Source organism: Mycteria americana, chromosome 3, assembly GCF_035582795.1.
Source record: "Mycteria americana isolate JAX WOST 10 ecotype Jacksonville Zoo and Gardens chromosome 3, USCA_MyAme_1.0, whole genome shotgun sequence".
In the NCBI taxonomy this organism is placed as follows: domain Eukaryota; kingdom Metazoa; phylum Chordata; class Aves; order Ciconiiformes; family Ciconiidae; genus Mycteria; species Mycteria americana.
This window is the reverse complement of record NC_134367.1, coordinates 60,263,019-60,290,089: the sequence shown is the minus strand read 5'-3', so window position 1 is coordinate 60,290,089 and position 27,071 is coordinate 60,263,019. Positions and strand designations below refer to the sequence as shown.

Genomic DNA, 27,071 nt, shown 5'->3' with positions numbered 1-27,071 from the left:
CTTTCACAGAAATACCAATTTGCATAAGACAATTCACAGACTCAGCATCCAGAAACCTCTTCCCCATCCAGAGTTCCGCTTTACTCATATAAAAGAAATGCGCAGACTCAAGATCAGAAGCTGTTCATACTGCCACGCGTCACTTCCAGTTTCTAGTTCAAGACCATTCAATCTACCCCAAGATCCCTGTGTTTGACAGTCTACATCTAAAATATCCTGCTCTCCTTGTGTATTTGTGTAGGAAGAAAGGCCCTCTTGGGAGCACTGATAAAGCCAGGTGGAGCTGCAGGACAAAATGAATTTTGTGCTTTGCCAGATTTATCAGCCAGTGGGGTCTTAGCTGTCTTACCACATTGCAACAGTGGCCACGGACTTAAAAGAGAAGTCGTCTACACTCCAAAAAAATAGCAAGGTGAGTAAAAATAGCAAGTATTTGGTAAGTGCTCCCTTGGATAGCATTTTCCCCCCATTATTCACTGCATGTGAAAGAGCTTTTCTGGCTAAGTTGGTCACCTGCAGATGTATACCCATGCAGGTGTTTGTGCTATCAACTCATAAACCGGATCAAACCGCACAACACAGATGAAGTATGTAAATCTTTGAACGCACTACAGAAATACGCTGCATTACTGGGAACTGGAAGAAGAAAGCCACACGTATCCTTAGATCAGATAGAGGAGGTCGTTCTTGTTTTCTGTCACTTGCCTGGACGAACTCAGTATCTTACTGTGTGGTCAGGAATCTAATTCTTATGTAAATTCTACATCCTGTTTTCAGTTACTTTAGAAAATCTAGGTACAGGAAGGAAAGCTTTCACAACACTGCTTTTCTCAGGCCTCTGCTGGATGGAGTTCATTCAGGTTAACTTAAGAAACAAAATGGTGGCAATGAGAAAAAGCAAAGACTTCCATTAGGAAGCACTAAAAATCCTCAACATATAATTTACACATTGCACATTGTTTGGGGATTTTTTTTGTTTGTTTTTGTTTGTTTGTTTGTTTTAGAAAAGACACCAGATACACTTTTCATACTAAGCAATGCTTGAAAATCAACCCTTTCACACATCTAACTTTAATTTCTTCAGTGAATTTACCTTGACAGTGACAAAACCTTAATGCATATGACTGTACAGCTCTCCCTGAAAACAGACCCAACATCAGTCCCTCTGGAACAGTACTGGATTTGGGCACAGCTCCACGAGCAGCTTAAACCAACCTACAACAAAGCTGTCGCCGAAAGGGGCAATTCCACCAACCTTCTTCCTCCACGTGTTCTGCCACCAGCCCTGCACTGGCCAAGGTCGCTAGATACCAGCTAGGGAAAGCAGCTCCTGACTCTCTGAGCTAGTAACGGCTGAAGGCTGGGACTGGGACCACCCAGCTGGGCTCAGGAGGAAGACGGGCAGTATATCCCCTTTTAGCAGCAACACGGACACCTTAGATTGGCTTAAACTGTTTATGAAAGCGCACCCTGGGAGGGATATGGTGACAATCAGAGCTAGTTCCAGGTTTCTTATACAAAGGCCAAGGTAAAAAGGGTCAGTGATTATTTCAAGAGATGAGGGGATGCAGAAAAGGAAGGTTCAGTGAATTTTTACTCACTTTAGGTGTAGGTAGGCTCAGGAGCATTTTGCAGACGTGTGGAAGAGAAGCTGCCCACTGGTCTTTCTGTGGTCTGACAGACAGCGTTGCTTGTAAACCCCTCATAGGCAAGTGTCAGTATCTAAATGCATCTATCGCAACACTACCACCATAAAATTTGACTATCCACTACATCAGGGACTCAAATACAATAAAGAGTGAGGAAAATCAGCCTGTCAACAGAGCAGGGCTGAGGGAACACATACTTAGGCATCACAAAAGACGACATGCATTTTGGGAAACTGTTAACACTACACATGCTGTTTTCCTTCATTCATTTTGCTTCTTGAACACGCAGCAGCTTGCCTGGGAAAGCTATGCCATGTAAGTCGACCAGGACAACGTCTCTTCAAAACACATGCTGTACTGCCTTGTCTATTGGTTGGTGATTGCAAGGTCACAGGTCAAAAATATAGACTGTAAAGATACAGGACACATCCCCTGTTTTCGTGTACAGAGATGACATCAGCATGTGATGCACTGCTGACTGCCAGCACTTCATCACGCAGATCCTCAGGAGCCATAGAAAAGAGCAACTCAGTTTATACATGCTACTGATCCCAAGCACGACCTGATGAGTCGCATCACAGACATCACTACAGAATGACGAGACATGAGAAAAATGTCACTGCGGAGAGCTGGAAGCGAGAGTGTTACAAAATAAAAAAAGATCTGGCTTAACTTTGTCTTATTATTTAACTGCAGGTGAAAGGAGTTCTGCTTTTTAGAGCATTTAGGTTAACTTCCGACATTGTATTTCAAGCACAATAATATGGGAATTCGTTGAAGAAGAGAAATTAAAAGCCTGCCTTGAGGATACCAGGCTTGAGTTATGCAGAATTCCTGAGAATGACTCCCTCACACCTCTGCTTAGAGACTAAAAGATTTGCAATATGATTTCAAATGCACTCTCATGCTCCTTATGTACTTGGCTTATGAATATTCCTGCCTTAAAGAGATAAAAATCTTACAAATGTAAACTTCATGTCTGAAACTACAAAAAGAATATTCTGCCTCTCTCCTGTGGGCAGAGATCCCCAGAGAGCTACAGGGAGTCACTTGGCAGGGGAGAGAAACTACGGCACGGATATACCTGGGCACTGTAGAGGTGGGGGAAGGGGCAAAGCATCCAATCTGCCTGGTCCACAGCCCTCCCAGGAAACATTGAAGAGAAAAACCTGTAAGAGAGTCCAGCTTTTTCCCCCAGGACAAGATACGCTACCAAAATAACCTCCAACGAGCCGCACATCCCCTGCAGGCATGCAGAGTAACTTCACAGGGTACCTGCACTCATCAAGCACAAGACCCAACCGGCAGCTGGCACGACCTGGGGAAGTTCAGACTACCCCAAACATGATGAGCCAGTGGAAGTGAAGGACTCCCTAACCACGCAGACGTATCTCCCTTCATTATCCCTGGCAGAAATATGACAACTCTCTTCATTAATTCCCCCGACACGTCTCCCTTTCTCCTCCTGCACACATACACCTGCCACAGCCTCGCTGTGTGCTGTGTGACCAACTGCTCCACAGTTTTCCTCCCTTCCTCCAGGGGCCACTTTTCAGATATGTTAAGTGCATCTGCATTTAAATATAATTAAGAATGTAAGCACTCACTCTTCCTAAAAATTCAGGCCCTGGGAAAACAGACAGCCCTTGGAAACACATCTGGTTCTTTCAGGTTTAGCTGATCAAACATCAGTCGTGTCATTCCCTAGTCTGACCTTTGCGGAATAGATCACAAGACATTACTATTTCAAATCTTACTTTGAGTAACTGCTATAGTAGAATGTAACTTTTAGAAAATATCAGATCCTGGTATTTTTTCCCCAGTGACAGAAATTCCACTGTAACCCTTTTTAATTGTCTCCCCTCAATAATTACTGCCACTGTTAAAAAGGTATCCCTGATTTCTAATCTCCACTTGTTTCTCTCCATCTCCTAGCCTGCTCAGCCTGCCAAAACTCTTTTGAATGATATTTCAATTACTTACACAAGTAATTTAGGATAAGGCTCTGGGTTTTTTTCCCTCTCAAGCACAGTTATAACTGAAGGAGTCTCTCACAACTCCCTCTTGTCCCCAAACATTTGCTTCCTCCCCGAGCTGTGCTAAACAGAGCTCACAGTAAATCAAGTCAGAGAATGAGTTAAAAGCAAAAACACCCCCTGTCCCAGCATCCTGGGTCCTGAAGGTTCAAAGAAGGATAACAAGAACAAGCAAAGCCATGAAACAGCTTACACGTAAGGAATGCCAAAATTCTTCAGCCTGGAAAGGAAATGATGGAAGGTGGGTATTTTATAGAGAGATTACCAAAAAAAAAAAAAAATCATAGGAGGCTTGGAGATGGCAAGTAGGGACTGACTGTTCACTTTCTTCTACAAGAACCAGTGGCCACCAAACAAAGCCAGCAGGAGCATGACTGCTCTTCATGTAAACAGCAGCAAACCTGTGCACTCTTTACCAAAAGATATCGTAGAAACCTGCACAGGCCCAGGGAGAGACAAGGTAAGCATATGGAAGAACAATCCCTAAATGCACAAACTAAAAGCAGCTCAGAAGATCCCCAACAGCTGAAAATCATCAGAGGACAGGGAGAACATTAGTGCAGATAATTTTACAAAATTCACTGTGTTCTTAATCTTTCCCAGACATCCAGGTGTGGCCTTTGTGGGAGAACAAATGCTGCACCAAATGGGCTGTCTCAACAGCATGGCCATTCCTATGGCCCCTCTAGCACTTCTTCACCCTAGAATCACAGACACCAGGCTGGGACGTAGTAGTTCAGCGCCAGTCACACAGTAATCCCCATTACTCTCTTGCATAAAACTTCCAAGTACCTATATATTTTTTTTTTCTGCAAAGTAATGTTCTGCAAGTTTACGCTAAGGTACACATGCACATCACGTACCCCAAGTAATTTTTCAGAATTAACAGGCCCCTTATCCTGGAAATCTTTGTTCTACAACCTACCTTTAAAACATGTAATTTGCCTGTGCTCAAATTACCAATCAATTCACATAACATTGGTAACTTCCACTGCTTACAATTCTTACAACTTTGTGCAAATGTGATGGGTACTTTTTTTTTTCCCCAACCAGTCACTGCCAACTACATCCAGTTTACACTTACATGTAAGTTATTCCAAACCCCTTGTTATTCTACGCAGTCAATTACAACCAAATAAACTTCTTCCTATGCTCCTTTAAATTTATTTGAGATCTTGATTTTGGAAGAAACGAACTATTTCCCTTTTCACCCCTCCTTACATCTACTCTAATTTTTGCTGTCCGAAGCCAACCTGAAACACAAAGGCTACGCAAGGTCTCAGAACTTGGGAAAATACTGTTGTATTAAGCAACTTGAAACAACACTGAGCAGTCCAGTTTGTAAATGACTTGGATTACTTAGAATACAAAGTACTTTGCTACATGAATAGGGCTGATCAAATCAAGCCCTGAGATCAGGCCTGATTACAGTTAGCTAATTACCAAGAAGAACTTATACAGACTTTCTTATTTTTTAAAATGTACTCTACCTTTTCATCACTAGCACCTTAATTAAGTCCTCAACTGCATCCTGCTGTTGAATAACCGTACCAGGTAGTAGAAAAGACAAAACCAGGACTCATTAGCAGAAGGAAGTTTCAATTTTCAACTCAATATATACTGAAAAGTCCACTTCTGATTAAGCCTATTTAGCAAATGACCTAACTATTAGAAACTATTATGTAAAGTGGGTTCAGTAAGTGCCCCACCTTTTTATAAAATTTAAATTCTCTATAAATTTTCACTGCATTACAAGCAACTTTCAACTTTGAAACAGAGTAAGTACTGCTGGTATCATGGGTGCTGCCTCTGCTGATTCCGTGCCAGTCAGGGCAAATCTCACCACATTATGGGTGATGAAAATTGCTATGCCCTCTCTCTTCTTTACTAACATTTGTTCTTGGCCAGCTACCCAGAACATTCAGAGGCTTGGTAACTGCATGCGTGCCACGCTGCTCCAGTATCACCCCCTGCCTGAGTGATGGCAGGGAGGACAAGTCAAAAAGGCATCCGTTTTCTGCCTCTGGACTCTGGGGAGATACTCCGGCACCTCCTATTCAACATACAATATCCTGTCTCATTAAATAGGCACATACCATTTTTCCCTCTCAGGACTCTTGTCACAGTGTTCAAAACTCCTGCTTGTTTTGGACAGGAAGTCAGAGCTACAGTAAGAGGAGGTTTTGTTAGTCTCACCTCCCACTCACTTGCTGCAGAAACTGAACACCATACAGTGAATGAGAAAGGATGGCTTTATGACTAGAGAGCAGAATGACAAGCTAGTTAACTAGATTTTATTTTGCTGATAAAAGTAACTGTGTGATGTAGGACAAATCACCTAAACCAAACTTTTCTTTATGATGCTTTTTTTTAATGAAGACCAATTCCTCACATACGCTGACCACTTATGATTTCAAACAAAATCAGTGCTATCTGGGAATATTCTGCACATCTGGTAGAAAGACGCATTATATCATGCTGGAATAAGTGTACGGACAAAATTCAGAGGACTGCACTCAACCCTAATTTGCACCAGTGTTACACTGCCTGCTTTCAGAAGGTCACCTTTTTTCCCATTTCATTGTCTTCAGTGGCAAAACACAAACAATCATCTTCATCCAGCTTAGCAGTTGCTGACAGGAATCCTGGTTTCCTAGTGTCACAGGAGTCCACCTAACAAGTCTGTCCCAGAGATCTTGCCCTAGAACCAATAAACCGGTGGTTCCAGGCTGTTACAGTTCCAGTGCTGGGTTCCTGCAACTCACCTCATGTTTGTGAAAGTGTTTTAGAGCCCATGACATGGGGGGGGCAAAAAAAAAACGAGAAAAAAATAATTAAAAAAAAAATAAAAATCAAAGCTTAGCAAGTCATCATCTTCCAGCAAAAAAGCAAAAACAGGCTTCCCACAGAAAGTGTGTCTGAACTAAGCAGCCAAGCTGGAGAAGTAGGTCAACTAGGTTATCCCAAGAAGAAGGGGAGAACATCATTGCACTGTGCCAGACACACACATCCTTGGGAGTCTGAAAGGATTACGGCAGCAACAACAGCAGAAAGGGTAAGAATACAAAATTAAGAAGCCAACTGCCACAAAAGCCAAGAAATAAGGCAAAAATAAGGAGAAAGGAGTGTTATTTCCATTGGTCCTCAGGAAAGAATAACAAACAGTATCAGAGCCTCTGTTGTTTTAAGACAAGAAAACAAGGGCTATATCTGCCCTTGTCTTAGAGATTTGGAGATTGAATGGTACAAATATATTCCAGAATTATGGAGCCACTGAAGAACAACACAAGTGCTAAGAGAAAAGGAAAATACGAGGTTAACACAGGAGAAACCTTCTGGCAGCAGGATCTGTTCAGCCACTTAGCAGTGCCTCAAGAGAAATGATCAACACCTCATACCATTAGGTTATTTGTACCAGTGCCACCACAGTGCTAGCAGAGATGCTGTACGGAACAGCCTTGGCTGGGCAGAGGGATGCTGGAGGATCCCTTTCTAGAGGATGCCCGAGCCGTGGCTCGGCGATGCCACCCGCCGGCTGCAGGCAGTGACACAACACGGCACTGGGGTACCAGGCGAGGACCTCCTCCCGCCCTCGCTGCACTTCCCCCTTCTTCAAAGGGTAAGAGAAGTCTTTTAAGCACTCTCTTTTCTACAAAGTGTGGCAGGGAACACCACCACCTCCAGTTCTCCACAGCCTTCAGAAACTGTGTGACAGTCTTTCCACTGGAGAAGAGGGATTTACTAGGTCAACAAAATCCTTCTGACAGAGTATCAGCCCTTGCATAAATCCATTAAAAAGCATGACATTCAAAGTGAAAGAGTAAGGATGTCACTGTCAGCATTTACGAATTCATAAAGGCAAACACATTCACAAACTTCTAATGAAGGGACGTGGTGTGCAAGGAACAAATTATAGTGAGATGTGATGTTCCTTCCCTGTTTCTCTTAGAACAATAAATAAAGAAGGATTTATAGTCCTGTGAAGTATGAAAGGGAGATTATTCAGAGGACAGGGGTCTTCATTCTGTTAGACTGACAGACACAACCCTTCTAGGCTCAAAGCAGCTAACAACAGGACCTCCATTAAGCCACAAAATAAAGTGTGTATGCATCGTCATCTCAACACACAGATGAGAATCTGCAAGAATGTTGCTACATCTAACCCATTTTTCTTTTGACTAGGAAAACTAAGCATTTTGGCAAAGTGCAGAAAGCATTTAGAAAAAGAATTAGTAATTCCTGTATCAGATTTTCTTAAAGTTCTAGACATTAAGTCAAAACTGGGTAATTGGAAAAAAAACCAACCACCAAACAAAACCCCCAAGCCCTTGTGCAAACACACTCAGAAAAATGGTTAACCATAAGTAAGAGAGAGACAAACTGTTTTAGTCAGAGCACCTCAGAAACATCAATAAAGGGACAACTCAGAGGAAAAAATCTTGTGGAAGAAAAAAAATTGAGGTATATGCATCCATAATGTGAAATAATGAAGACAGATGTATATGCATGGATAATCCCTCTCAGCAAGTTTCATATGAAAGCATATCAACAATTAAAGTCTTTACAGGTTTGGCAGTACCTTCCCACCACTGCAACTAACATTTTCCAGCAGGGAACCACTGAATGCACACCTTCTGGCAGAACTCAGCTCAGCGAGATGGATGGTTTTGTCCTCTGCCGCACGCAGGTGACGGCTAACTAAACAAGTCCAGTTCGTACAGGCTGCTACGGGTGTAGGGAGAGCTCTTGGAGACTGCTCAGGATGTTAGCAAAGGCAGCAACTTTCAGGAGAGCAGCAGTAAAACATGGCTAAGCAGGTAACCACTGCCAGATATAGCTGCAGTGGACGAAGGCAGGTGTAAGCCATGCAGACTAATACTATGGCAACAAACGATTCCACTGAAATGACTTCATTTTGAGAGTTGCATAGGAAACGTGGAGCTATTGCACTTGTTTCACAATCAACTATTTTCCATCTCTCTCCACACATTCACTTCCACAATTTTGATACTTCAGTGGGGTAAAAGTCCTTATTTAGGAACAACCAAAAGCAGGCATTTAAATAACAAAGGGGTTTCTCTCTCTATGGATTTTATCAGTTGGGTCTGGGCTCAGCTCAACAGCAGCATTAAATTCTTGTATTTCTCAACAGAAATTCTGAATTTCTGCAGAACCCAGAGGCTTTGCACACCCACATGACAGCCAGTAACACTTCAAGTCACACCCCCCAACGATGTCAGTCCACACAAAATAGGGGAACGCCTATGAAACAAACATAAGTAAAACCTGAGTTTGTATTGACTGTTGGATGACAAGCCAAAGACGACCCGGAGAGCTTTATGTTCTCCCTCACCCACCCTGCAGCACTCTTCAGTGACAGAGAAGGATACCATCATCCCCCTTCACCCCGCTCTCTCCACTGCAAGTGCCAATTGTTGCAGTGTTTTTCACAAAACTACTGTAACACTAGAGAAACAAAATTCAGCTACCTCAGAAATACCCCAAATTCTTTTAGGTACAAACCCACAATAAATCGCTGCTTTTAGAAGCAGCACTTTACTAGGAATGCAACAGGAGTTTGTATTTTGGTGTGTCTGGTTTTTTTTAAATTAGCATACTTAGAAAATAGAGTTCAGAGGTTCATTCATTAACAATTCTCCAGTTTTCCTTCTACAGATTTTATTTCAAGAACACTGTGGTCAGAACTTCAGACAAAGTGAAGCAAGGTTTCTTTTAGTTCCCAGATTACTGATCTCACCAGATTTAAACCTGCCAAAAATTACGGACTGGTTAATAAATCACTGTAAACTCTTGAGCTTGCCAGAAAACATTACTCCAAGATTTATCTTCTTTTTCATAAGGCCCGTGTTGCCTCATAAAAGACAATCTCCAGGTGTGGACTAGTATGCATGCGCCAGCCAACACATAACAACATTTTTACTGGGGATTCATTTCCTTCTCCTAATGAGGACTCCTTCTTAGGAGCCAGACATTCATGCACACTGTGTGAGCAGAAAAGAAATCTGCCTCTAGGATAACTACTATTTCGTGTTGCCTACTTTCTCTTTAAAAAATGATTCCTTCCAAGATGGAACCAGAGTTCTCCTTAATCTAAAAGATCATTCCTACAAAATACCAAGAGAAAATGTGGAAGGAGAAGTATTTCATAAATCATACCTAAATTACTTAAGAGTATCTAACAAATGACAAACCAGAACTGCAAACAGAGGTGTGTATGACTCATCTCACATATATTTATGCACAAACTGGGTTTTTTTCTGAATTACTTGCAAGAATAAATCTAAAAAAGATATTTATGATTAACTGAGGTACTGATACAGTTGGGGGTCGGAGAGGGAAACAAGCTTTCCGGCACACAATCCCTTTGACATCTTGTTTAAAAATATGTAGTTAATTTACTTACTTGTTCACACTTCAGCAGACAAAATTAATATGAATTAAGACTGAAGTCTTAAACAGGGTACATCAATTTATGAAACAAATAAATCCACCAAAAAAGCTGAACTCCAAAGCCATAAAACACTGAAGACAATTCTTAAAAAAAAAAAATTAAAATAAAATGCAATAATAAACTTAACTGTTGCCTGTAACAACACTGAGTTTTAGAACTGAGAAACAAGAAATACATGTTTTAAGAACTGCAAGGTTAAAGTCAGAAGCAGATGATATGCAGAACTACATAATTTTGTTTGTTTTTTACAGGAAGGATATCCAAGCCAATTATCCTTTTAAGGAAGGCCTATAAAATATGAGAAAAGTACATTAACAAACTATCAAACCAAACATATTTCAAAATACTACAGCATTAACATAACTCACCAGTACTATAGTATCTTTTAAGCTCTGTGCGTCTGATGTCTTTCAGTTGATTGTATTTTTTCTTTTTCTTTTCTTTGTCTGGAACAGTTTCCTTTTCCCCAGCAAATTTACAGTTGTCTTCAGAGGAACTGATCTGCTCCAAAATAACTTTACTTTCATCATCTTTCTCAGGTGGTGTTTTGGAAAGAGGAGATCCAGGGGAATTGGCAGAGACAGTCTCAGTGGTTTGTTTGGCTTGCCTTTTCTTTTTCAAACTATGCATAAAGAAAAAACACACATTAAGATGTAGCCAACCTCTACAGACAAGTTAACTCACTTGCTAACTTGATTTTTTTTTTAATTAATTTAATATCAGAATTACGTACAACTCGGTAAAAAACACACACTTTGCATCAGTAATTTGGTAGCTAAGATTATCCTACAGAAAACTCTTCAATCGTCGTATCATCACCTCAAGGATATCTCAAAAATAACAAAAAAGGTAATAAAGTTTGGACTGTTGTTTACCAGGGAGGAGGAATGCGGAAAAAGAAACAAAAAACATTGAAAAGTTGTTTTGTTTTTAAACGACCATACATCTAAATGTAGAAACAAGATACTGAATCACACTTTCAAGATGAAGCTTAGGATAAAATAAAACCTCAGATCATCATGTATTATAATGCAACAGCTAACATAACTTCACAGCCAACTGCTCCTGCTTTATAAAGCTACTTGTCTTGATATAAACTTGTTATTTATTTCCATTTTGTCCAAGGTTATCTCCCAGCAGCCACCCATGCTACTCCACATCTGTTCTTGCACAACCCACACCACCTGACAGCACTCCAGGTGTCACCCAGCAGCTTCTTCTGCAACGCGACCGATGTGGCTGCAAACTGCTTGTGCGGGAACGTTTTCCAGCTGCTACAGCTCTTCTGAGAGAATTCTTAACAAGCTGCCTATAAATCTTTCAACTTATCACTATAGCAACAAGAGTATTTTCTTTTTAGAAGACTCCTTAAAGCATAGCTCAAGTGAGAAAGATGCTTCAGGAATCCTAACACGGAATTTTCTGCTAAATCACCACCTTTAGCACTGACTTTGCTTAGCGACAGCAAAGGCTGACTTTACGGGCTGAGGGTCAGCGTCACTAAAATAGTCCTCAGTTAAGAATCACCGACGCATACCACACAAAACAAAAACCTAATCTACCTAATGATCCTTCTCTCTAGTACATTAACTTCTTAGTTACAAGGTATCTAAGGGAGGGGAGTACTATATTAATCTCATTGATGCTAAGAACTTTGGTACATGCACAGGAAGAATTATGCCTAGAAAATACAGACAATCAATGAGTCACCACAAATGGGAAAAGATTATGATCTCACAGCAGTAGTTTACATAAGGGAAAACTTAATACATTAAGTTAATATAATGCAGGAATTTCAGGGATTCTTCCTTCCACCTTTTGTACATATATTATATCAACATATTTCTTTAGCCTACAACAGAAAATAAAACCGAGAATAAAACCGAGAGCATTTAAGAATTATACTAAGATATTTCAGGCTACACATCCTTTTTTTTTTTTTTCTTTTGTTTTCCTAAATAAAACATTAAAACCAGTTCCCAAGTTTAGAATATCCAGTTCGAGACCTTGGAGAAGAGCAGTTTTTCAGATCACACGTGACCAACACTTTCCAGTAAAACAATCAAGAGATTGTCTTGCAAAAGCTGCGTCTATCACACACGTATGTATACACATTTCCTAAGTGCTTCCCAAAGTATGGTAGCAGGAGATCCACGTTCTGCAGCCAACTCAGTGAGGATGGGTCCTACTTCTGCAGCGGTTCCCCATTCATTCAAACCCATTGATTTGTAAGACAACTAGTAGTAGTTCACGCTCTACACAGCAAAAGAGATTTAGTGTGTGAAACCTTACAGATCAGGTCCTGACTACATATGAAAATGACCTACAAGGGATTTATAAAAGATAAAAGTGAATATATCTATATAACAAATTAAGTATTTTGTTTAGACTAATGAAAATTTGAGTATGCAAAGGAAGCTTATTTTTGACTAATAAGCCACAGTCCTGATCAAAGGCTGCTGTAGCAACTGCAAAACATTACAGTCACATTGCATACACAATGTCTATATTTAGCCCTGGTAGAAATCTTTGCAAAGCAGTTCTCCACGCTGAAATGGCATATCCTTACCTCACGGTTGTACTTGATTCCAGACTTGTAAATCAGACATGGCCCTGATGTTTTACTGTAGTGACTGAACCACCTTCCTGCATGTGTGCATATCACAGGGTACCCCAATCATCTGCTTCAGTAGACGAGAACTGGCGAGCACCCACTGGTAGCCCCATTTCTACTCACATTGCATCAGCGCTTCCTGTCCTCAGATTCCTTGTCTGTTTGTTTTGATCACAAACTCTGTTAAGTAAGCTTTCTGTAGCATATATGTAGTATCTCAAAACAGCAACAAAGAAAAGCTAATAATGGAAACATTGAAGCCTTTTTTGGAGGGGAAAAAAAAGAATAAAGAGAAAAACCTCTCTAGAGGTCAACAGTCCTCATGACAATACTAACAGCTTCCATTAGTACTTTCCTTAAAACATACTCATTTGAACTAGAGTTTTCAAAGTTGCCCTAGGCAACTTTAAGAATAAAGAGCTAAAACAGAACCGGTCTGTTAGTGACAGGAGGAAAGCAGAAAAGACCGTCTGAACTGACTAACTGCAACATCACTGACTGATGCTTCTCCCCATAGCGTTTAATCTTGCCTGATTCCCACGTAGCACAGCCCACCGAGAGCTCATCACACAACCTAGAGCACACAGCTGCTGCTGTGGACGGGCAATGCCACAGGCACTTTTCAGGTAAGAGTGATCAAGAACCTGTGTACTCCATAATTCTATTCCGTCCTTATGGCAGGCATCAGATTTTTCAGATAGTGCCAAGCCTACTCCTCCTGCCCACTGCTCTGTTTCAAGGCAATGACCATCCAACTCTCAAAGCAGCAACCTTGGCACTAGAAAAAATACCGGATGCAGACTGAGCATCCATGATGTTCATCACAGGACTCGGAGTTACTGCAACTCTGCCTGGGGTTATGATCTCTGCTCGGAAGATGCTGCTTTTAGAGGTCTCTAAAGCCTGGCCAAAATTGCGCAAAACTCTCTACTCACTCCTGAAAAACCTCGACTATAATATCCCAGGGAACCAAAACAAGCCTTCAGCAGCATTTAAAACCGTAACAGCAGCCCCAAATTTACTATGCTTTTTGCTGTTATGTGCACCCTCTTAGTATAGCAAATACAAAGGCTTGTATACACACAAGGCAATTCGTTACTAACACACACTGGTACACTGCAGCAGAGATTGGGCTGTGAAGAGCACAGTTGGAGGGTTTCCTGCATGTCCTAGTTTCAGCTGGGATAGAGTTAATTTTCTTCCTAGTAGCTGGTGTAGTGCGGTGTTTTGGAATTCAGTATGAGAATAATATTGATAACACAGTGATGTTTTAGTTGTTGCTAAGTAATGTTTACACTGGTCAAGGACTTTTCAGCTTCCCATGCTCTGCCAGGTGCACAAGAAACTAGGAGGGGGCACAACCAAGATAGTTGATCCAAACTGGCCAAAGGGCTATTCCATGCCATATGGTGTCATGCTCACTGTAGAAACTGGGGGGAGTTGGCCAGGGAGCAGCGATGGCTGCTCAGGGACTGGCTGGGCATCGGTCAGCGGGTGGTGAATGGTTGTATCACTTGTTTTTCTCCTGGGTTTTGTTCCTCTCTTGTTCCCTTGTTGTCTGCCTTTTCATTACAATTTATTATTTCTCTTTTTTTCAATTATTAAACTGTTCTTCTCTCAACCCACGAGTTTTCTTACTTTTGCTCTTCTGATTCTCTCCCCCGTCCCACAGGGGGGCGAGGGTGAGCGAGCGGCTGTGTGGGGCTGAGTTGCCCACTGGGGCTAAACCACAACACCACATCTTAAACAAAACCCCATCCCCTTGAGGCACCCCTTTCAGCCTCCACCAGCCCTTCTCTCACACTGACCTGCACATCCCGGCAAGGCAGACTGGGCACCCACACAAGCTGCCAGCCCCTGTCCTGCTCAGATTTCAAACCCCTCACCTCCTGAAGAAGCTGGAGGCTGAAGGTCTCATCCGCTCTTCTCCCAGCTCTCTGGTATTTCCCACCCTTCACGGCAAGAGCTGCTACCAAAGATGGATTTAAGAACACCGTTTGTCAAACTATTTCCTTTTTCAACTACTTTGGAAGATTTTGAGTGGTTTTTTTCAATTTTAAAGGGGATTTCTCTGAATAAAACCAACATTCAGTCTTGTCATGATGGTTATGAGAGGAAAAGGGAGCTGAAGGCCAAATAAATAAATAAATAAATAAATGAAACTCCAGAGTTTGATCAGTGTCAGGTTTTGCAACTAACTCAGCCTTTCAGATAAAACAATATGCATCTTTTCCAGTGAACGGATAAGGTGTCACTGCAGAAGATGTTTGGTTTTCAGTATCAGAGTCAATGAATATGTTGTGTTTCACTAGGAAAGTTGCTGGGGGAAGGAAGAGGGAGAGAGAAAAAGGGAGGGCAGAAGAAACAAACAGCTTATCTGCAAAAACACTCCGGTTTCTGAGGAAAGAGTCTTACACATCTGTAATTTCATTCAGATGCCAGAAAATGTTTTCCAAGCTAATTGGTTCTGACAGGCAAAACATTTCTTCTGAATTTATGTAGAAGCACCCTTTTACAGCTCCTCAAAATGTTTTCTGAGCAACAACTGATAAGCCATTTTCTAAGTCTGTCCAAATAGAGTTTTCCAGTAAAAGTTTTCAGTCTGTTACAGTGCACAACGGATGACATGGGGGCTTTTCCGTTGAGTCCCATGAGAATCAGAGGAACTGGTTCTTAATGGGCAGTGCAAGCTGGCTGCAGAGATCTTTTGAACATCTACCCTACAGAGGGAACAGGGAACAGAAACTTTCTGCAACACAAAGACCATTCTCATACCATTTAATAAAGACTAACGATCTGAAATTGACATAATTCCAGAGTAGGCAGGTAAAAATACAAGGTCAGCAGTGCTCACTTAAATTAATTTGCAACTGACTGCTTAATAGCTTGGGCACTGACTTACAGGAAAAGAGCTAGGAAAGATTTCAAGATATGGTCTACTTCATCTTCCAGACCCAAGTCTATTTGACTGCTTACAAAAGGCAAATAAATCTGCATTTTTAGAACAAAACAGCCTGAATTTCCCATTACACTAACAAGGTAGGTGGTTAGCGTAAAAAGAAAATGATCAGAGAAAGGAGGGGTGATGTTATCTGCACAACTTTCACTAGAAGACTACAAGCAACCAGTAAAGCTATGCAACTCCGACACTGAGACAATAAAGAAATGGAAATCTGACAACAATATTTTTCTAGAAATTCCATTTGGTTTTGGTTAACACTTATTCAAGAGATGCCTAACAACAATTGTATAGGACCTCATTTGATATGTAATAATTAATCATAGACAAAGAGCACTAGGTCCATATCGTAGGATGTTCTAAAAAACGCCTGGGATAGTAAGGCATGATTTTTATAATGTATTAGATTGTATTTTATAGGTTTTATAATGTATTAGTATGGACAACTCTCGCTTTAGAAACAAAAGCATCTAACAAAGTGGCCCTCCAAAAAATATAAAAAAAGAAGGGGGAAGGCAGAAGAAATCTTAATTTTATCTTGAAGCTGACACAGTTTTCCTTTTGGGAAATTTTCCACAATGTGCATCCTCTAAAATGTGCCTTCATATCTGGCATGCAATCAGCTTAACATCCTGCACAGCACAAACAGATCATGTTCTACAAGTGCTGGTTTTTTTAATCCATTTATGCATATATGCAGCAAGATTAACAGAACTTGTAAAAAAGAACTTTAAAACACTTCAAACATCTTAATCTGTTTTGTTCCCATCAAGATTCCTGTTAATTTACTTTGTATATAAAATTATATACACCACAATTACTTCATTCAGAATTAGCCATTTTCATCTTAATTTAAATCTCTGCACTCAACATAATATTTCTGTACTGGTATTATTTGCACACAACATAATCTCTGCACTCAATGTAATAGTACTAATTTCTTTGTACCCTACATGCCATCCAGAACAGCTAAATAAATCAAATTCATGACATTTAAAAAAACCCCAACTATATACAGAAACCTTACAGTAAAAATTCCCGTTAGGCACCCACTGGTCTGATCCTAGTCAGCTATTCTATTCCAGCCCGCACAGATCATCCATCTCCCCTTCACCCAGCTCGGTGCCAGCACTACTCGGCCAGCTCTGGGCATGGCTGTGCTCTCATCCCATCTGATGTAACCTGACAAATAAGCAATCTTAGACAAAATAAATCATTACTGTTTGCAAAAGCCAAAGGAAGTCAGATTGCCTGCCAGACTGTAATACTTCACTCCCAACTTCCCTCAGTGCAGCTACTTTCACTTCACAACAGAAATGAATACAAATCTGTTCATCCTCCGTGAGGAATCTTCCTAAAACTAAAGAGCATCCACCCTGCAAGAAAGCATGCTCTGTGAAACACCAGCCATTTCAGGCTGGTATGCATGCTGGTTTGGAAATGAGCAAGCCACAAGGCTGTAATGTTTACTATTAAAACAGACTATTAAGGCAAAAATAAGGGATGGAACACACTTCTAATGAGAGATTTAAACAATTAACTGCAGATGGAAAAAAAACCTACTGAAAAAAACTAACTCTGAAATAGTTATCACAGACAACAGCGTGGTTGCAGTATGGTGGTTGCAAACACTGAAAAGCATCCACACTCTGGTCATTCCAAATGACAAACAGCAACTACAGAAAGCTCTGATATTAGTAGCACAGGTCAAAGCTGGAAATTTCCACTTTTATTGGAACTCCTGTTACTAATTTAAAGCAAATACCAGCACCAGGTTTCACACACGGTCAGTCATCAGCAACACTCAAGAAAGTTGGCATGCTCCAAAGAGTAAAGTGCTGTACTGACAATCAGGGTATGTCCGTTTTCTTCCTGATACTGCCATTAGCTTACAAAACCAAGTCACTCTACCTCTGTTTCATTGTCTGCTATGTGGAGGGAAGGATTAGTAGTAAAGCTGTTCTGGAATTTTAAAGATATTGTACCTTCTGATAGAAAAAGGTTCTTTGATTAAATGAAAACATGTTAATTTTTGCCCCAGGCTTCTGACTGATATCAGGGAATTTTAAATATCCCACTTGAGCTCTCTTATGTTTATTTGGGGGGGGGACGACGACGGACGGACGATGACTCAGCATTTCCCAGGGTAAAACTCGAGAGTTTTGAGCTGGCAGAAAGTTTTCATTTTCTTAAATTTAAGAATACAATGTTCCCACACAGCTTAATAAACTTTCTATTTTCAAAGGCAAAAAGTATCCCCATCTTTTTTGTTTACTTAGCAAAAGAGGTTATGATATATCCAGCACTCCATCACCATGACAACAATTTAATAAAATCTTTTCCATAGGGAAAGGATTTTGGAAAGCTGTTTTGTTTGATTTAGACATCTATTTAATTCCTTCTCTTATAACCTCAGTTACTGCAGGCTCTCAAAGAACAGCTTTAGGCAGAAGAAAAAACAAAGAAACCACTCCCTTCGGATGACTCCTTTAACTTTGCCTGAAGTTCATTTAACAGGCTTATTCAATTAAACCTGCACCACAGATCTACCTTGTCACAAATACCGACTGGACTCTTACCACACTCCCATGCTGCTCCTCCTCCTCAGCTAACAATGCCAGATATTTTCTCCTACTGTGGTGTTCATTAATCATCCCAAACTGCTCCTACACACGCAACAAATTCTCCCAAAGTGGCTCAGCAGGACATTCTCCCTGCACCGAAGCCCTGGCCAGGGAGGAACGGCCTTGCCCCATCACCTCCAGCCGGTGCTGGGCTCCAGCTGCTCTCCCACGCTCAGTGCCAGCTCCCTGAGCTCCCACTCCCCTTGACATCAGCTGAAACTGTAAGAAAAAGGGAACTACAGTTACACAGCAAAAGAGGATGTTACAGGGAAGCTGCACAGATTCTGCACAGGAGAGTCACACCACATTAAAACTATTAAGATTATTTGATGAGGACAGTAAGCACATGGTAATCAGACTGGCTGAAACACATCTCAAGTTCTCCTCAAAACTTTGATAAACTCCTCTGTCCCTGCCTCAGTTGAACACTCTTCAAGAAATTCAACTTCCATGAAACAAAGAGGAAGGCCCTTTTAAATTAGTAACTGATTAACATAGGGAAACAAAGTACAAGAATTGAGAACAACCCAAAAGAAGAAAGACGACGACAGGGTACATGGAGAGCTGTGGAGGATGTGTACCGCTCCATACAGTCATCGCTGCACACCCACTTGCTCAGATCAGGTAAGTTCCAAATTTTCCTGATAATACAGAGCCAGTTTTAGTATTGATTAAACTGACTGAAAACAGGAAGGAAATTTAGCGCTCAGTGACTCAAATGGTAATAAACATTTACAATGAAGTGATAAAACAGTAGATGAAAATCAACGGTAGGTTAAAGTAAAATCTCAGGGAAATGTGCCACACATTGTGCAGCGATAACGTAGCTCAACCCACCTCCAGGAAAAAAAATCTCAGGGAATGGTATTTTAGTATTTCTTACATGAGAAGTACCAAGGGCACCACATTAAATTCTGTCAAGAAATACTTTCAGATAAGGTGAAAAGCAGCTAAAAATAAATGGCTTAGGCATGCTGTGTTTGCCAAAGACATAACAGATAGAAAAAGCAACTATGAAAATGCATCATGGCAGGGTCTATGAAGTCCTATGGAGAACACAGTCACAGGGACACAGCCTTTTTTTTCTTTTGCTCAGCAGGTACCTACACCACAAACCGCTAGAAGCCTGCACACCTGCGGGCACACTCATGAAGGATCCCTGAAAGCACTCACTTTCTTTTCTTTTTGTTCTCAAGCATCCCCGACTGGCCTCTGTCAGAAATAAAGCATGGTGAGTACAGTGGTATTGGGGCAACAAGCACAGCAAACCCCTAGGATTCAGGAGGAGCACGGTAGTATTCGAGGAAAAGCTTGTAACTCAAAGCAGCATTTTAAGCCACTTTCATCAGCAAAAGAAGGTGCCTCTCTCTCTGCTCACCATTGATCCTGTCCCCAGGAGCTGTTCCCATTCTCGCACACAAGCATTTATTCCAGCTCCACAGGGACCAGATCTGGGAAATTATCTATGCTAAAGACAACCCAGCAAAAGTGCCAATATGTAAATTAATTTTTCAGAACTGGATCACTCCTCCATTAGATCCCACTTGGCTGTGCTAATGTTCGTATCAACACAAAGGAGAAGGCCAAAAGAGGAGATAAGACTGCTCCTCCAAGCAGCAGTGCCAGTTCAAAGGCCCTTTCCCAGACCGAAGGGCTTGTCAAGCTACAGCCTTGCTTGTTCTCTGTAATGTTAGGCTGAGATCAGCAAAAAGAAGCAGCCAGAAATCCAAACCAGACACAGGCCACGCTGTGCCCAACAGACCTTTGGACAGGAGCACTGAAGCGGTTGTGGCAGCTTCTTCCCACTTATCCAGAAAAGACGCTTTGATGTTGGGAAATTTTCATGAAGGTTTGTGCTGCGAGGGCTGGGAGACAGGCAGCTTCCCCTGCTGCAAGGAAACAGTGACTCTGCTTCTCCAACAGCAGCAGGGAAGAGAAGAAATCATTGTTTTCTTCATAAAGAGGATCTTAATGTTGAGTAAGTTGACTCAACTCCATAAATGAAGTCAGCTGGCTGACTTTGCTGACCAGCAAGGTCGGGGGGGATGTGAAAGTAACCATGGTTAAGAAGTCAGCAATCAAAGTAAAGTAAAAAATTCAGTATTTCTTTATTTAAATGACCACTAAAAGGGATATCTTAGAGAGGGAAGAGTTAACATTTAAATGTCAAGGCTCATTCTGTATGGCATGAAACTACAGGTTTAATACAGATGTAAACAAAAGTAGTTTAAAAAAGAAAAACACAGTGAAAAAACATATTACTTATTATTAACAGAGAAGACTAGGATGGAAAAAAAGCACTAAAAAGGAAGCCAAACTAATGGGTTTAAGTGCTAACTTTCATGATGACGCAATTACCCAAATACCACCATGTATTTCTCAGGGATTCTGTCAATCACATCTGGAGCTTATAACATAAGAGATGCTGTGCACACGCTTACAAACAGGTTGCAAACTCATCTGTTCAGGAACAAATTTACAGCAAGAAGCGTTGTGACACAAGTGGAGAAAGGTTCTACTTAAAGTATTTCAGAGTAATTGTTAAAAACAAACCTCAACCAACCCACCGCGTGTCTCAGTTCTATGTTTGCATTCATTGTCCCCAAACAACTTGTAACCTATTTTGAGCAGCTTAATTGGCTTCCTGAACAGAGTTCCCATTAACTGACACTCACTTAGCGCAGAAGAGGAAATGCCCAAGTGTACTGAAGATGCTGTTACACGGATTAAAGTTCAAAGAAACACCCAGCAATGCTGATAATAGGTGGGAAAATGAGGAATCTGTAGCTTTAGCATTTGGAATAATGAACGATTTTGTCTCCTGCAACAGATATTTCATAAGTGAGAATGATAATCCCCCTCCAACCAGAGGAGGTGTTTGCATCAATGCTTCTATACAAAATAATATGGCACCACCTTTTTAATACTATGGTCAAAAGATCATTAACCATAAGTATAACGGTGACAGGGTAGGGCTTGTCTACATGGGACAGTTACATGGCATGCATGTGCCAATGCAACTTTTCATATGCATATACCTATGCTAAAATGAGCATTTGGCATGGTCTGATATTTTTCACTAGCCATACCATTACACTAGCATAGCAGGTCCTCCATTATGTTTACACTTGTAAGAGACAAAGTATGTGTTAATTACTCTGTTTTAAAACTTCTCTGTGGTTTTTATATCAAATATTAAATTATTTATGCTTTTATTTTTGACTGAAAAATAGTTTGGATTTTTTCCCTTACTCTTCTGAAACTTTAAACGTGATCAAAATGTTTATGATTCGAAGAGGAAGAAGCAATTACCACAGAGGAAAAACAAAGGCAAAAAGTAAATCTTGCCCTCCATCACCACGATGGAAGAAGAGGTGACAGGAGGACACAAGACGTTCTGCTCCCTCTCCATGTTCTCCAGACTCAGTGAGTCCAGAAGGTCCCAGCACACTTCAGGCAGACGCCGAACTAGAATTATAAGCCGAGGAAACCCGAAAGTTACAGTGCTCTTGAATTTGATCTTATAAGGCAGCCCCTCTGCTTAACACCGAGTGGCCTTGCTCCTGGCAGCAACCACGTGCTCCCAGGCTGCCGTGGGGCCGGGCGTTAAGTGCTGCCTCATCCCCGCAGAAGCAGAGCAGGATGGCAGTAGGGAGAAACAGGCCAGCTACCTTCAATCCCCTGCTGCGTTCAAGGACAAGGGCCTCCTAGCAAACCCACCTGGCCACAGCCAGATAAGGCCGGTGCTCTGCAACACCCTGTCCTGCCACCTGCCACTGTACCCCCTTGCCCATTCCCTTCTGGGCTGGGACGGAAAGCTTCCTGGCATGCTGGGTCCTACCCCTGCTAGCTGCTGGCCTCCCCACCTCTCCAGTGCCCTGGCATTTCACCCCACAGCAGCAGCGCGTTGGACCTGCTCCCACCACCCTTGCTCCAGCTCTGTTCCTACAAGCAACTTTCACTGTTCTGTTAAACCTAACGGTATGCATAAAATTGCTCAAATGCATCAGTTCACGGGACCAGAGTCATATGCTGTAGTTTTAAGACACTCTGTGGGACTGCCAAAAAAAAAAAAAGGGGGGGGGGGGGGGGAGGGAGGTTGGCAGCATTTGTAACACAAAACACTTTAGAATAACAAAAAACCCTTCTCAACCTCAGGCAAGCAGAAGTGCTACATGCAGCACCTGCTGTGGTCCAGGTGGAAAGAGAAGCATCATCTTTTTAACACAGATATTGAACATACAGATAAATCTTCTGCTTAAGGAGATTTAATTTTTAAAGACTGTCTGATTGAAACGTGACTAACACCTTGAAGCCATGTATTTATAGAAGCATTACTGAAAGCAAAAATCCAGCAGCTGACAGAAATGCACTGTTATGTCAAAAACATAAAATATAAACTAAGTTTACCTGTGATTGGCTAGATGTTAAGTTTACGCATACTGAAATAAAAACAGCCACTCCAGAAAAACAGCGGCAGAAACCTGGGGTTATTGTCAGTATATTAAGTGCTATACAAGTTCTCTGTGCCAGAGACTGCTGCCTGACAGGAAAATACTCAGTGCATTAAGACACCCAAAGAGCTGATTTATGGCTCATTTACATTACAAAGGTTTTCCAGCATAAGGACAATTCTCTCCCTCCCTGCCAAATTCCTAACCAGTTCTGCTGCTCTCCTGGGATTTTCTCCCACACAAGTCAACAGGACGAATCCCACAGACCTCAATGGAATAGCATGAGAGACTTAGAGCATAGCTAACATACATGCTTAAATTTCAGATGATCCTAGGAAACACTCCCTGCCTAGACTACAGAGTGGAACAGAAAAAAAACATCACAAACCTGCACTTACAACCCACCTCCCCAAAATCAGATTGGCAGGAGCAGGGTGGGGTGGGGAGAAATCCCTTCCAAACCCAGTGTGGAAGCTGGATTAATGCTGAGGGCATGAGAGTTTACCAGCCTGGCACCACGGGGAACCTAATGCCATCAGGAATATCCACACAGCCTCTTCCCCTGTCCGGCGCCCCAGGGAAGAGGGAAAAAGAGGCAGGAGTGGGGAGCCCAGTGCCCACAGGCACACAGCAGAAGCTGCAGAACATGCAACTAATAGTTCAAATACAGTGCAAGCAGACAGTCATCCAGTGTCCCCACATAGGATCCACAGCATTTCTTCTCTTACCAACAGAATTCCCTTGGCTATATAATGCTTTGTAATCCCTCAGACAGAGGGGAAAAAGCTGCCTCTCTCCAAAAGCACATTCCTGCAGGTATCATTCATATCTTTCCCTTTAAACGTGCAGCGCTGTCACCAGAAATAGACCATCCCACCAGCCAAACCAACAATCCAATGTAGCATGGCACATGCCAGAAACAAACGGGCAAAAGTCTTGAATCACGGCAGCAGATACAAGGCAGGCTACTTCATCTGTGGGCCAGAAACACCAACAACCTTCCCTGAAGGGGCATATCTATCTTCTTATCAACACCGGTTTTCTTCAGTCCAGCAAATTCTAACCTATCTCATGATGCTGAGTCATCTTCTTCTCAAAATACTGTACACCCCACTCCCTACTACCTTGTGGTACAAAGCACAGGAGAGCTGACCAGGACTGCTGCCACAAGGTGGTAAGACAGCTGGGATTTCTCAGAGCACAAGCAAGAGATGATTAACCGCACCACCAAAAAGTCAGTACCATTAGGCACCTCTTTAGGTTTGTGCCTCCATGTCACTTAAACAAAATTGTGGCTGCTTCTGGAAGGGTCCCTCATGCCACAGCAGCTCCTTGACAGCAGCTCTGCCATCCATAAGAGACACGGCAAAACCAGAAGGCTGAGTGGGACCACCTCTTTTGGTAGCATCTGCCAAGTATTAATGCTAAATTTCCACCAGCGTTTAAGCTAGGCTTAATTTTAAAACAGTTCACGGGGATTAAGCAGAATTTTATGCAGTAGGTCCTAAGAGCAGAAGAGAAGATACATCTGGGAGGCTGAGCAGACAAGACCATACCTGCAAACACTACAGAAACAGTGTAATTTAAAAAGATAGTTATATCAGTTTCCTGCAGACAACAGTAAAAAGTCTGTATCTCACCTATCCAGAAGGTGAGATACACCCTCACCTTTTGAAGCCCCCAAATTTTATAGCCTTTAAGATACAACATCTTTAAATCCCTCCAAGAGCAAAAAGGTAAATGGCACAGCCCACCAGGAGCCTCCAGCACACCCCTCGTGCCCAGCATATGCAGCTGCAGGCTAGGGAAGAAAAGGAAGACAAAATACATTACAACTATGTTAATAGCAACTCTTATCAAAACTGCACAGACTCCTACATCAAAAGGCCTATCATGTAACTATTTATGTTCTAAAAAGGAGGCTAAATAAGTTTCTTTTTTTGCAGTTTCTTTTTAAAGGCTGGTAAAAGACACCCAAAGGTCCCTTTGGGAAAAGCAAATATAAGGTCATTGTATACTTGCTGCCTAACAAGCCAGCCTTATATGTATCTTGCAAGGTGATCAGTGAAAATTCTGAAATTGCTGGTGTGAGACAGCATGTTTGAAGATTAAATAAACACAAACTCTTTTCTCTGTATATTCTGTGATATAGCCCTCAAAGAAATCAAGAGCATCATGAAACCCTGCCCTTCTCTTTCCTAAAAAAAGCCTCTTTATACAGAGCCCACACTTACCCAGTCTCACTTCACATGCAGAGGGAAGTGAACGGGTGAGGAGATTAACCATGCTTCCTGTCTTATGCAAGCTTTGTATCTCCATAAATAGCATTTCTGGTACTGGAAAATTTTTAAAAACCCTGAAGAAAGCCTCAGGGCCCCATTAGATACTTTCACTAACTCTGTTACCCAATAACAAAATTCTTCTTCAATCCTAAATGACTCCACTACTCTTGAGGGTGAAAGCACTGGAAAGAACAGAGGCTGCAGAAACCACTGCCTTGTTTATGCTTCCCAGAGGAAGCATTCACGTTGGGAATAACTCTGTGATTCACAGGCTAAGTAGAGGACAGTAATTCATGCTCTTCTGCTGACTCTCATCCTGCATCACAGAATTACAAGACCGCAAATATATAAAAACCTCAGAGTCCAGAAAGCAACAGCAATGCGAGATGAGGAAAGATTTCCCAAGATAAGCAGCTGTTCAACACACTTTTCCCCTGCACTGCAACACTCTTCAGAAAAAGCAGGTTCAATTTTCCCCCCAACTCTCATTCTCCAGGTTTACACCTATGATAAAAAGAAAACCTTCATTTTATATATATATATATATATACACACAACAGTAAGTTTATGAACAATGAACAGCAAGTGTCTCTCATGCATCTGAAGGACCTGACCAACCTCCCAAAGCTCTACTCAAAAGCTCCTGGTGCTGTCTGAAATTCTAGACATTCTTTAATGTCTGAAAACTACAATAGTTGCAAAGGACAGCTGAAATACTAACCTACACAGCAGCAGGCAGAAAGTCTGCTAAAAACATTTGAAACCCCTCCATTTTAAGTAACTGGAAGGCAAATCAAGATACTGTATGTTTCAGAAAATATTTTATGGCTTCTCTTGGCATAGCAAATCAACTATCCTGCACATATACCCCCTAAATAACAGGGCAAATAATATCCATTGCACCCCATAAGTCTGAAATAGTGATATCTTCAGCCTTTTCTTCGAAAATGAAAAGCCTCAGGCATACATGTTATTGGTCGAAATAATACAAGTAAAATGCAATATTGTTTTTAGTTTCAATAACAGGATTATGAGGTAATGTTTATATGTCTGGCAACAGAGCTAAGAAGTTTCCATTATACAGATAAGTTGAAATGATGTATTATTTCCTAGAGTCATTTAAAAAAATTTAAGCATCTCCAGGATCTTGGCTTGACTATTTTTCATGCTCAAGATAAACCTCCACGACGGTTTGTTTTAAGAACAATGTGTGGAAACTTTTCCTTCTAAAAGCAAAAAATAAATTATGGGTGAGCAAAAATAAATTATGGGTGCTACAGGAAACCTGAATAAACATCAACACTTTGGCTCAGCAGAGCAAGAACAATTGCAAGGAGATGACTGCTGGAGAAGTAGTGATCTGAGGAGCACCCAACATTTGAAGCCTGTTGCATGGATATAATGAGTCTGGCCAACAAGAAAGCACCTAACAGAAAAACCTATGACAAAGTCTCATATATAGGAGATGCCCTCAAGAAAGTATGTTTGTGTGCATGTATCAGGAAAAGACTGTAACAATATGACAAGTACCTCCAGCTAAGCTTTCCAGACTCTAGCTGTTTACAGCTCAACAACTATGTATTAATGATTCCTACTGTCATGGGTTGTGAATGTTTAAAAGGAAAACTAAGGTTAGGTCGTGAACAACTAATGTGCTTGGAATGCTGTACACCACTTGTTGTATGGTTTGTTTTACTTATTTTTAGGTATTAAAAAATAATTAGGAGAAGAAAAAAAAGCTGTAAATTAGAGCCTGGTAACAAGTAAATGATAACTGTATTAAACACTCATATATCTTTTTAAAATCTTGGGTTTAATGTACAAATCTTAATCTGTATGAATGTAAATTTAGGTATCTAAGCCAAGAAACTAAATTAAAACATGTCATGAATTCCTTTATTTTCCTTCAATATTCACATCATAAGGCAACATGAGGTGAACATCAGGTTGTGCAACTGGCTTCAGGTTCTGACAGAGTATT

The 27,071-nt window shown here is 41.3% G+C and overlaps 1 protein-coding gene across 6 annotated transcripts in view; it reads right to left on the bottom strand.

Moving 5' to 3' along the window:
- The window catches only part of NCOA7 (nuclear receptor coactivator 7), a 99,198-nt gene that overhangs the window by 43,229 nt on the left and 28,898 nt on the right, over positions 1–27,071 (bottom strand). For all 6 annotated transcript variants that reach the window (XM_075498681.1, XM_075498678.1, XM_075498683.1 and 3 more), the window contains exon 3: positions 10,526–10,779. In XM_075498681.1, the coding sequence (XP_075354796.1) occupies positions 10,526–10,779 (254 nt within the window). The remainder of the gene's footprint in view (positions 1–10,525; positions 10,780–27,071) is intronic.